At 46.1% G+C, this 13,011-nt stretch overlaps 1 protein-coding gene across 1 annotated transcript; it reads left to right on the plus strand.

The window, feature by feature from the left end:
- The first annotated feature begins 7,354 nt into the window (after nucleotides 1-7,354).
- Nucleotides 7,355-8,900, plus strand: IER5 (immediate early response 5). Its single transcript, XM_037145642.2, has one exon. It carries the CDS (start codon nucleotides 7,572-7,574, stop codon nucleotides 8,472-8,474), a length of 903 nt encoding a protein of 300 aa, XP_037001537.2. The 5' UTR covers nucleotides 7,355-7,571; the 3' UTR covers nucleotides 8,475-8,900.
- Nucleotides 8,901-13,011: the final 4,111 nt, after the last annotated feature.

Here is a 13,011-nt window from a genome sequence, read left to right on the forward strand (position 1 = left end):
CTCGCTCCTGGGTAGACAGCCGGTCTTAAACTTCCTTTTCCACCGGCAGGGGTGTGTGTGCTCAGAGTTTGCTTAGTCAAAACGCAATTGACTGATGGATTAGAATTTGTTCGATGAGAATGGGAGTGGGGAGAAGAAACAAGGCTTTCTTATTGGCTGGAAGATACATAACTTGCCCCTAAATGAGGTTCTGATACCCAGTAGGGTATTCAGTACTTCACTAACTCATAATAAATGTTTCATCAGAACAGAGTAGGCAAGCAATTGATATGTGCGATGATCCTTCTCAATGATAGGATCACACATTTGTAAATAGCGTGGCAGAAAAAGCGAACTATCAAAAATCAACTTGTTTTATGTGAAAAAATAGCTAAGTTTTTATAGGGAAATGGTTGAGCTTAGGGTCATGAATGATTATGAGCTAGAATAAGATGAAATGTTTTTGCAGTGATAGTTTGGTTAATATACCACTAGAATAATTTATGTGGAATATTCCTTTTTTTACCCTCGAGTCGGCTGTGTTTGAATATTATAGCCTCAAATTTTGGTAACTCAATAATTAATTGATCAACTAGTTATTGATCCCTTGATACATACATACCAACATTAATGGTTCTGGGTATATACAAGCAGGATACAAAAAAAGTACAATGTAGTGTCTCCCAGAACTTTATAATGTTCTTGGGAAATGAGAAATATATCTGCATACAAATTAAATAAATAACATGTGAGTTGCCCTGACTGGTGTGGCTCAGTGGATGGAGCGCCAGCCCGAAAACCGAAAGATCTCCAGCTCGATTCCTGCTCAGGCACCTGCCTGGGTTGTGGGCCAGGTCCCCAGTTGGGGGTGCACAACAGGCAATCAAGTTCTCTCACACTTGGATGTTTCTATCTTTCCCTTCCTTGCTCTCTGAAAATAAATAAAATCTTTTTAAAAAATGTGAGTAAATAAAATGCAACAAGATATAACCATTTAAGTAACAAATAACAGGTTATCAGAGTGTGTGTGCGTGTCCAAGTGAGCAATATAAACACTAGTGAGCACGGAAGGCTTCCTAGAGGAAGTAGTGATACAGAATTTCCTGTCTAGGTGGGGAAGAGGTGGGGCATTTACGTTGCCCGGGAAGGTAGAAAAGTTAGGGAGGTTTGCCTGAATTCATAGAACCATAGAATTCTAGCCTTGAAATGATTCTAAAGCAGTCAGCTAGTCCTCAGTCAGTCCCTTGGGTTTCCAACAAGGCTGCACATTATAACCACCTATGGAGCTTTAAGAGATTCCAGTGCCTGGACCTCACCCCGGAGATTCTGATTTAAGACATCTGGGGTTAGACCTGGGCATCTCCATAGTTAAAGCTCCCCAGGTGATTCTGATGTGCAGCAGTGGGAGGACCAATGATTTAGTCCTACTCCCCAGGTGTGCAAGTTGAGAGCCACCTGCAAATCTGCCGCCGAGCAGCTGGTGAGTAGCCAGGCTCCGCACGCCACTCCAGGTTATTTGTCTCTGACAGTGTACTGCGTACTACCCTGGAGACCAGACTGGAGGGTTGGATTTTTTTGCCATAAAGGCCATGGGGCACCACTGAAGGATTTTGTGCAGGAAAATGGCACATTGAAATCAAATGGTCCTGTAACTTCCAGATGGACATCTGAATGGAAATGAATGAATGCACCCTAACCATGCAAGAGAATGACGCTGTCTAAGTGAGTACTCTCCCTGAAACTTAAGTTTGTCTATGTCATTTAGAATTATTTAAAAGTCGTATCATGAGAATCTCTGTGTCATCATATTGAGAGAAGTAAAATTGTGTTTCTCTACTTTTGTGGCGCCTTTTCAGTTCTAGAAAGAACTTTCTGCCGGCCAGCTAGCTCTGTGTTCTTCTACATGTTTCTTTGACTTTTGCCTCAATTCCACAATTGTTTTATGTTCCATTTCCTTTTTACTTTATCTCTCCTTTCCCTCTTCTCCAATCAAGGACATTTGTTAATTGCTCACAATATGCTCAGGCATATGTATATGTCCACACCTCCTATTTCTTTATTATCCCCAGGGCAATGTTGTCCAATAGAAATACAATTTGATCCACATATATAGAAAGAAAAAGGTTAAATTAGTTTTAATAATTTCTTTTACATCTAAATGTTATCATTTTTAACATGTAACCATTCTAAAAATATTAGTGAAATATTCTACGTTCTCCTTTGGTACTAAGTCTGAATCTATGTGTTTTACAACTACAGCATCAATTCCGAAGCTAAATTTTCAAACTTCAAAAATAGGATGCAGTAAAGCTGGGTTTCAGAAAAAGGGATTTTGTTGATCATGTTTCCGTTTTTTAGGTTTGAACTAAGTGAAATTTAAAATTCAGCTCCTCAGCGGCATGGGCCGCATCGGCCAAGTGGCTACTGTACTGAACAGTGCGGATTTTTTGTGGTGGTGCCTCCCCATTCTGCGGCTCGAGAGGGTCCTGGTGTCACTTGAGCGAGTTTGAGTGCCGTCATCATTGAGGAATCTGCTTCCTCGGCAGTGGGACGGAGGCAGGGCCCTGTGAAGACGACCATAGAAACAGACGAAGGTTCTCTGAACCAACCTGTGGGATTCAGGACAAGAAGGAGGGCGGGGCTGTAACAGTTTAGGAAAGGAAATGGGAGAAGGAAGAAAACAGGTTTTGGTGCCCACCCCTAGTCAAATGCTATTTGGAGATAAAGGAATTCTATAGTAGTCGGGCAGCCAAGATAAAAAAAAAAAAAAAAAAAAAAAAAAGGATGTAAAGTATGCCAGAATTGTGAGAGATAGAAAAAGTTGAATTAAGAAGCGGATTTGTCTGTTCCCAGAAGAGCAAGAGGAGTCTTGCTTACATAAAGCGCTAATAATGTATTTTTATAGAGCTTTTCCCCTAAAGAATTCAGGATGTCATGCAAATAGTTATTCGTTCACATAAGCAACTTTGACCAAAACTATCCTAAATGTTCTAACACTGAAAGGTAGGCACAGTGTAGAGAATTTATTCACATTGTGTTTTCACCCACCCACTTCTCACTCATGGTTCCTTCTCACAGGGCTATTGTGTGCACAGTTCATGGTGCGTCTGCATTGTTCTTATTCAGACTAGACTCAATTTCAGGCAACGACAGCGCTGTAATCATCTGATGATAGTACTTAGGCTTCAACTAGTCGTGCAGACAAGAAATAAAGTCCACAGCAGTGAGCCCAGAGGCCCTGTACTGAGAGGAATCCCGGGGCCAAAGCCCAGAGACTGCCTGAGTGGGAACAGCTGCGGCCAGTACTCTGCGTGCTGATTTGCTCATGCAAAGCTGAGAGGCTGGGGGTGGACGGACAGAACAGACCTGGTGGACAGGCTTGGCTGTGTCTTCCAGAGCAGTTATCTCTCCTGTCTTTCCTACCCCTAGTGCTTCTCATAGTGCTACCAATTTTTTTTTTAAGTTGAGAAAATCTCAAAGCTTGATGACAGCAAATTCTAACTCAATTACTTGCTTCTTAAAGCTTGGAAGAATACGTTGTGTATCCTCCCACTCTTTTGGTAGATGACGGTGAAGCTCAGCAATTGTAAGAGCCTGGGCCCTCCAGAGACAAGTTCTCATGTTTCCATTTTGTTGTCTCAGGATTAGAGGGTATCCTGATAATAATAGTGATCGTGCTCAATCTGGAGGCAGCAGGAAAAGCACTCAAAATTCAACGAGTACTAACAGTGTACCTACTATGTGCTCGGTACTGAGCGAGGCACTGGTATAACAACAGCTAAGCTTAGGAAGTGCTTATATGCTGTGAGAGGCTCTGTTAAGCACTGCAGGGATTTTTATTATTCCCATTTTACACAGTAGGCAACTGGGGCACAGAAAGCTTAAGTCACTTGCCCACGTCACAGAAGTAAGACGTGATTTTCTCATTTCAACTAGATGTAAAATACCTCTCCAAAAGTCACACAGCGAGTAAGAGGTAGAACAAGGTCATCAAGCCTCAGAGCCCCTCAAGCTGAGTTTAACTCTAAATCCTCAAGCTTTAGAGTTAAATAGATTCAGCTTTGAATCCCACCTCTCAACCTACTGCTGCATGACTTCGAAGAAAATGAACCTTTCAGAGTCCTAGTTTCCTCATCTGTAAAATGACATGTGCGTTTAGAACTTTGTAAGGAGGATAAATCATGCCTGCACCCTGACCGGTGTGGCTCAGTTGGTTGGAGCATCGTCCAGTAACTGAAGGGTTGCAGGTTAGATTCCCAGCCAGGGCACATTCCTAGGGAGTAAATTGGGTCCCCGGTCCAGGTGCATATGGGAGGTGACCAATCGATGCTTCTCTCTTGCAACGATGTTTCTCTCTTTCCCTTCCTCTCTCTTTAAAAGCAGTAAAAAATAAGTCCTCAGGTGAGGATTAAAATAATCGTAATAATAATACCTGCAAAGTGGCTAGCACAGTGCAGGGCAGACAGTGTCATTGTTCGGGGGTCATTAATCCAAGTGCATAATGAATCACTCAGTATGCACTCGTTTGGCCACCCCAGTTGTTAACATACTGAAATGCTTCCACACCAGTTGGCAGAACCTCTGCCCCAGGCCCCTTAAGTGCCTCCCTTCCCGGCTGGCCATCCAGCCCCTCCTTCAGGAACTCCCCATAACCCCTGGTACTCTAAGGCCCCAGGACTCTGTTTGAATGGTTAGTGCCTGTGTCGCCCAGTGGCTAAATATTTTCACTATCTCCTGGCGACAAGTATAGATGGGCCCCTGCCTTCATTGAGAGCACAGTTGCGGAGGGCCCTTGGGCCTGACGGGAAAGTGGTGAGGGCAGCGATGAAGAGTGCTTCATGTGCTGCAGGATGGCAAAGTGCCCAGCTCAGGTGGGCCAGGGAGGCCGGCTCTGTCAGTGACCTGTCTGGGTGGGTGGCGGCTTCCTAGATCATCATTGAAGTTCCTCTAGTCTCCTGCAGTTTTCACTTTTGCTCTCTCCACCTAGTTCAGGCCTCATAACCTTTTGCCTAAAGTCCCATAAGAGCTTTCTAAGTAAGTGGTCCATTTTAGTATCCCTGTTGTGTTTCCCTTACTCACCAATCTTTCGTAGCTCCCTGTGACCCCATCTCTTCATTAAGCCGTCCATGACCTGCTACCATGTAGACCCAGCCTCTGTTTCCAGGCTTTTCCACTTACCATACGTGTCTGGGACATGTGGTCAGTGAGAGCTTCCCTACACAGGACTCTGCTGCTTCTGCTGTTTGGGACTTATGGATCCTCTTTCAGGGGTTCTCAACCCCCTCCTCAAACACAACTCCTTTCCTCCATCTATGATCCCCCCACCCCCCGTGTCTTTTCTCCACCCCAAGGTCATGTTGGGGGAGATGCGTTCTGATAACTAATGTACGTTGGACACTTGTTATATGCCAGGCTGTTCTAAGAGCTTTGCACGTGTTACCTCATTTAAGCCTCATAAAAACTCTTAAGAGGTATGCAGTATTATTATCTCTTTTTTAAGATGAAAAAGACCCAGGCACAGAGAAGGGAAACATTTTTCCAAAGGCTGCACAGCAAACACAAAGTGGAGCTGGGTTTCCAACTGACGAAGCTCGTCTTCAGAACCTGTGCTTGTAATCAGTGTTTTATAATGACTTATAACTCTCAAACAAAGAGAAAAATAGAAGAAAAATACTTCTCATTATTACTCAAAACACACAGCTTGCTTTGGTAATTCTTTGGGTTATATTTTATCTTCTCCTTCATGTGAGCTGAAAATTCCTAGAGGGGAGGAACCCCGGGTCTCAGGGACTGGTGTCTCAGCTACCGTCACTCAGTCGTAGGCACAGGTGACATTCCTGGGCCATCACAGCCTTTGGAGGCCTCGGACTGTGAGTGGGCCATAAGCAAGCCCACCTTTCACTAGTATTCCCCCTAACTAAATACAGCTGGTCTTTGATTAATGTCATTTTGTCCAGCTTTGTTTCTTTGTGATGTTGATGAATTGCCACAGGGGCTTTACTGTGTCTATCAGCCTCCAGTAAAAATTGGTTTCATTATGAGTGGTTTCCCTTAAAGTCACAAAACCTATCAATGACATTAAGGGAAGACTTCCTATACACCACTTGGCCAAACCCCAGTCAGGCCACCTGTTCCACTTAGACTCTAAAAAAGCTGTGCTTCGTTTCATGGTTCATATTGTGGGCTGGGTTGTCATTCACTTCTGCATAATAGAGCAGATGTGTGTGTGACTTCTGCCTTTAGAACAGGAGTAAGTAAAGTGTGCTGAGGTTATTTACTCAGAGTCCTCGGGCACATCTGTGGTGGCATTTAAGTGACACTATCTGGAAGTGACTCCAGGAACCCCGGTCCAGGGCCCTGGACATCCCTGTGAGGATTCTGCCCGAATGCTACTAAGGGGTCAGTAGATGGACTAAGTTGTTGACGGACCAGAAAGTTCTGGAGCACTCTTCTCCTATATTTTTACCTTGATACAAAATAAAATCATGACATCATCATGAGAACACAGGACTTCTGTATTTGTATTTTTAGAACTTACTAGCTTGTTCCAAGGGCGACTGGTTAGCTTTCTCGCTGAAGAAAAATCATTGTGGAGAATCTGTACCACCTTCACTGTAACCTCTGTGACCACTGTGTTCTAAAGTCTAGAGAGCAAAGTGATGAGTGCTGGCTTTAGTGGAGAACCAATAACTTTGTACCTGGACACAGTTACTTGATAAGCAACCGAAACGTAGGAACTTTTAGAACCTCCCTTTTTTCTTTTTTTCGGGTTTAGAATTAGCAGATGCTAAGAGTGTGTGTGAGTTAGGGTGTAAGGGACTCATGCAGAATTCATAGGTGCCGAATACTTTTGGTAATACTGTTTGTTATCCAGGGGTATCCCTTGCCACGTTTTGCTGTCATCTCCCTTGCTGCCAGGGGTGGCCAGGAGCTTACAGGTGTGCGATGCCTTGGAAGTGAAGGTGGGGATGGGGGCGCAGGATGATCAGGGAAGGATTGGGACTTTATTGCAGAGCAAAGTCCATCTCCCTACTCGGATGAAAGTTCCAAAGGTTTGTTTTGCTTCGGTTATGGCAAGCCAATGCCCAAACCAGACCCTTTACCTACAAACAATACAGTGGTTAAGCCTCCTCCCCATCACCCACCCTCAGCACAGGTTCCCTCACCAGCCAGTCCCTCACTGTACACTTCGTCCCCTTTAAGAGCCAACTCCGCGGGACAAACGTTCGAATAGCCCTGGTGCCCCTCCTCCAGCTCCAATTGGCTGAGCGCTGCTCACAGGGGCGTGTCGGCTTGCCCGGCCCTTCTCGATTGGCGGGTGAGGAGTCTATATAAAGTGTGGGGCTGTAGCGCTACGCTCACTTAGCGACCGGACAAGAAACTGAGCGTTGGTCGATAGCGCAGGGGTCGTGGGGTTCAGCGAGCGCGTCGGCGTCATCGACATTGATTTCTCTCTGTAGTGTTCAGCTGTTGAGGGTCCACCCGTGGGGCGGACTTGTTGAGGCCTCTAATTCCTCTCCCGGTGTCTGAAGAGAAGCCCGGGCTCGGCCATCACCTCCGACCCGCCAGCTGGTGAAGGGGCGGCAGGCAGGATGGAGTTCAAGCTGGAGGCACACCGCATCGTCAGCATCTCCCTAGGCAAGATCTACAACTCACGGGTCCAGCGCGGTGGCATCAAGCTGCACAAGAACCTGCTGGTCTCACTGGTGCTGCGCAGCGCCCGCCAGGTCTACCTGAGCGACCCGTGCCCTGGTCTCTACCTGGCTGGTCCCTCTGGGACCCCTCCGCAGCTACCCGGGGAGCTGGTGGCCGGGCCCCCAGCCGGCTGGGGGGAGCCACCCCCACCGCCTGCTCCCGCCACCTGGCGAGACAGCGAGCCGGAGCTGGAACATCTCGCAGTCCCAGACGCTCCTCGGGCAGGTGGCTTGGAGCCCGAGGCTGCCCTGACCGGCGCCAGGAACACTCTTCAGAGCACCGAGGCAGCGGCCGCGGAAGCCGGGGACCCAGCCGGAGGCTCAGACGTCTTCCCTGAGGGTCCCCGAGCGGCGCGCCACTACTGCGGCTGCCTCCCTGGTGCGGGGGAGAAGCCGGGAGTGCGGGGCGCACCTCTCCACGGTGACTGCTGCTCCGCGGAGGACAAGCCCCCGGTGCCGCCCCCCATCTGCCCCAGGAAGCGCAGCGCGGCGGGGGTGGGCGGCTGTGGCCCCGCGGGCTGCCCTGGCTCAACCCCTCTGAAGAAGCCCCGTTGGGACTTGGAGGAGCAGCCTGGCAGGATGGAGGAAGAGGAGGAGATGGAGACCGGGAACGTGGCTAACCTCATTAGTATCTTTGGTTCCAGCTTCTCAGGACTCTTACGAAAAAGCCCCGGGGGCAGCCCGGAGGAAGCCAAGGGAGAGGGGAGCAATCCGGAAGCCACTGAGCCTGGGCAGATCTGCTGCGATAAGCCAGTGCTGAGAGACATGAACCCTTGGAGCACAGCCATCGTGGCCTTCTGAGCCCCTGTCGGTCCCCATGTGGGCAGGAGGTTGAGCAGCGGGCGTGAACGCGAGTGCCGGGCCTTTCCTGGCTGCAAAGACACGGCGGAGACCGTAGGCGCTGAGCGCGCGGGGAAGACTGGTGCCGCGGGGCAGCGGGGACTGCCCTTGGTGGCCCTGCTCTATTGGCCTCTGTCTTGGGGCCTCTCAAGACTTGAGAGTGTGAGGCTTATTGGAAGAGGACGATTGTTAATTTGTGTGTCTGTGTATGTAAGTTTGTCTTGTGAATTAAGACTATTTTGTCCTTCTGGAATGCATCACTCTTCCCCAGGGTTTGGGAGACTGGGGGCAGACAGGGACTTTCCTTTACCAGCAGCACCGAGAAGGAAGCGGCTAAAAGGGCCGGGGAGTTCCCCATTCGTTCTTGAGGCAGGAAGGGACTTTACACACACCCTTCACATGAAAGCTAGAAACCTACCAGGGCCGGGAGTGGCCTTTCCTCGCAGGATTTTATAAGACTAGAGTGGTTTAGTCGGGGTAGAGACTTGTATTATTTCTTTCCCTCCCCACCTTTCTCTCACCGAAGAAACGTTTAAACCCTGTGATTACTCTGGGAAAGGGGAATCTTAGGGGCCCTTGTCTTCCCCACAGGGAAAAAGCTTGATGAACTTCACAGAAGAGTTCAAGCTTGGAAATATGGAGTTTATAGAGGAAAGATATATATATATATATATATATATATATATATATATATATATATATATATATATATATATGTTAAAAGCTGTAGCTCAGAACTACTACACAGCGCTTTTTAAAAGTGTTTAATGAAACAAAAGTTTACAGACAGAACCCCTAAGTGGAAAGACCTTATGGTTTTGTAGATACGGTGACTCCAGTCTTTGTTGTATAAAGGTTGGGGGAACTGACAAGGTTTTTGTACAGTATTTTCTCCTTCGTTGTATTGGTTTTTGTATAAAAATGTAACTCTACGTGTTTAACACGTATTAAATATTTTAAAGCAATTTCACTGTGTCTTTGTTTGTAATCACCTGTCTGGGCCTGGAGGGAAGGGGGAAGAGGGGAACTAAGGTCCAGGCTGGGAAATTGAAGGTGTGGTTCTTAATATCAGTCAAGCACAGACAGGGGATATTGTTTGCTGACTTCATTAAGTATCAAGAGAGACACGTTTAAGGTTTCTCCCCTAGATCGGGGGACTGCTTTTAGATACTAATATCAGTGGCCTGCCAGTTTCTTTAAACTTGCCACTACAACTGACTTTTTGCTAAAGTCAGTTTAGGACAATTTAATTTTTTACAGCTCAATCTGATGGTGCCTTAATATTAAATAATTTAAGTGCCAACTTTGGAAGGCTTTCCCATCCACAAAGAATGCTGTTTCACTAAATCTTTTTGTTTCCTGTTGAACTATGTAATGTGGGTCATCTTTCACTTTGTTACGGAAAAAAACCGACAGAGGGAAGCCAGGAGACTGGCTGGCCCAGCTGGTCAAGCCCACCTCTGCATTCCGCTGGCTGTCAGGGTAGAGTTTTCAGGGCTTTTTCTTTTGTTGTTCTCTCTGTAGAAAGTAAATGCATCAGTGAAAGGCAAACGCTGGTGTCAAACCAGATGTGGGAGGAGGCCCTGCAGCGCTAGGCAAATTTAGCTTATTTAGCCAAACTTCCTGATGTGCCTTTGTCATCCAAACAGTGACATCAGCGCTCGGGTTGTAAACACTTAGGTGACTCCAGACAAGTCGGCTGTTTGCTTCACCACAAGACTGCGTTTGAGAGACCTTTAGGGCTCAGGCAAAATATTCAATACTTGAAAGGTATTTAATAATTGATTTCAGAAGCCAATCAATTCAAGAATGGTGTTTTAAAACATGGTTTCTAGTATACTTTAAAGTATGGAATAAAGAGTTTAGGACATGGGAGAGACTGAAGAATGTTTAGACAAAGTTTTCAGTCGAGTTAAGAAAGACCTTTGAGCAAAAGGAGCAGATGCCTTTGTAAACTGCACACCTAAACTGCTCCCACAGCTGAGCAGGCCAGGGCTTTGATATGTTTGCAAATCTATTAGTGATTCATGAAGCATAAGGAACTTTCTCCATTCTTGGTCATCATAATAGTTCTTCAGAGAATTAAACAATTCTGATCAGGGTCTTGTTAAAATTGACTTTTTCTTCTTTTTTTTTTTTTTTTTTTTTTTTTTTTTTTTCAGAAGACTAGCTGTTCTCTTATAGCCACGAGATCTGTTGAGCACTGACTGCTTAAACTGAAGAAGGTGTCCAGGGCCTTAATTTCGCCAAGTTTCCTGTAGCTAGAAAATCATTGTGATGCTTGAACAGTTATCTCAGTGCATTTTTGTATTTGAAAGGGGGTAACATTTGGTGTGTTTAAGAGTTGATTAATATGTTTTAGATGAGACGTAAGTTCCTGTTGATCCTTGTTTTCACATGAAGATGAACTATAGGACTAGGCATCCACTGAATGTAGCAAATGTAAATGGACGTGTGATAGGGAGACACAGCTTTGTAGGAATTAATGACCTACACAGCTTTGTAGGTCATTATCTGTTTTTGGTGCAGAATTGTTGCGTAAATGGTATGTGTAATGGTTAGGGCATGGGCCCCAGGGGCAGACTTCCTGGGTTTGTACCTTGGCTCTGCCACTTACTAGCAGAGGGGCCTCGGACAGGGCCTCGGACAGTAGTCACTTCATCTCCCGGTGCCTCAGTGTTTTTCAAACGTGAAATTGAAATAATCCTGTCTACCTCATAGGGTTGTTTAAATTAATGAGTGAATGCACCTCAAGTTCTTAGAAAGGTACCTCATCCATAGTGAGCACTCAGCTGTTAGTGTTAAGGTAGAGTGAATCCTGTGTATAAATCAGATATATATATCTATGTATATATCTATATCTCTCTATATATATCTCTAAATATATTATGGTCAAAGAATTGTGTCGTTTATAAGGGAGGAGGAGGAGGGAGGAGGATCTATATTTTAAATTACCCTGTCTGTGAATGCTGGGCTCTTTTATTTTCCTATTTTTCTCCGAACACTTGGCAGTCCCGAAGTTTAGTTCCATCAGCATAGTTTTGCTGTTCTGTGTGTCTGACTCCAACCCTGCAACTCGTCTGATTGTATCGGACGAGTATTTTCAGGGAGGAGGAAGCAGGGATGAAAATGCTCAAGGAGCAAAGATCTTGTTGACATGCTTTCTGTGGATGAGTAAACGGAAAAAAAAAATAGCCCACAGAGTTATTTTTAGCCTGGATTGCTTGGGCATAGAATGTTTCTTAAGCCCTGTTAATTGATAGGTGCCGGAAAAGAGCCCTCCCATTGCCAGGATGGGCTCATCACACACACCTCCGTCAGACTTAGGGTGGCTACGAAGGAAGCTGTAGTGGTCCTGCCTACCTGCTTCTTGACCGCTCTAGAGACACCTGTTCTGATCAAATGAACCTTAGCTCTGGGCTGGAGCAACCTCCCCGCCTGGCCCCCCCGCCCCTGCCCCTGACCTCACCTTTTGGTTTTGACTGCCATGTAAAAACCAGATATTTGAAGTCGTTTTTCTGACAAGTACTCCAAGGAGATCACTTAATAATGAATGAAGGCGTTAAGTTTTAGTACAGTGCTTCTCATGTCCCTTGAACCCCATCCTCCCACCCAGGCTGTACTTTGGAAGGGAAGGGACTAGTGATAGAAAGCTTGAACAGCCCTTCTGAAGTGCCTGGGTTTGCTCTAAGGTCCCTAACGTGGTGGCGATAACCCTCCCAATCCTGGCATTCATCTCTGACTGGGTTTGGGGGTGAGAACTGAAAGAGAATGGGCCATGTAACAACTTTGATGGAATGCTTCTCAGAATAAAGACACAACAAATACTGGGAGCAGAACTGATAATGACAGAACGGCTCCATTTTCCCTCCTGTATTCGTCTGCATGTCACACAGAGACTTGCTAAGGCATGAATGTGTGGCTCAGGGCCCGCGAGGTGGGGTTGAAAGGCTAATACCCACAGTGACATGGGGTTTGACGGACATTTATTTCCTTATACTTTTTTAAAGGAGAGTTAGTTCAGTTCACTGAATAACCAAAGAACTTCTGATCTCTTGCCCTAAATATTTTATTCTGGTCCTGTTTGTGAAATTTTTGTTCTCCTCCACTTGCTTTTATCCCAGCAGCCACTGAAAGGAAAGGAGAATGAAAAGAAGCCCTGGCCCAGCCCTCCGGTGACGATGAAAGGAGGCATTACTATTAGGTGCCGGACTCCAGTGGGGAGCGGGGGCTGCTTCCCAGGATTCCTGGCACTTGTTCCAGTAATGAGCAGTTTGTCTCTCAGCCTTTGAACCATTGTTCAAATTGAAAACTCGACCCAGTGGAAAGCCTTGGGAGCAAAAATATAGTAGAAGCAGAGTTACGTTAGAAATCATTGAGATCTTAACTCAAGCCCTCGGAGGTTTTTAGACCATTCTTCAGGGTACAATAGAGACGAAGAGAGTGTGTGAGAGCAGAGAATGTAAAATGATACACACCCCTGGTAGAATGTTCCCTT

The sequence above is a fragment of the Artibeus jamaicensis genome, unplaced genomic scaffold (assembly GCF_021234435.1).
Source record: "Artibeus jamaicensis isolate MK-2021 breed Jamaican fruit bat unplaced genomic scaffold, CSHL_Jam_final contig_327, whole genome shotgun sequence".
NCBI lineage: Eukaryota > Metazoa > Chordata > Mammalia > Chiroptera > Phyllostomidae > Artibeus > Artibeus jamaicensis.

Excerpts from the sequence above, each read along its gene's own strand:
- IER5 (XM_037145642.2), top strand. The coding sequence starts at position 7,572 with ATGGAGTTCAAGCTGGAGGCACACCGCATCGTCAGCATCTCCCTAGGC.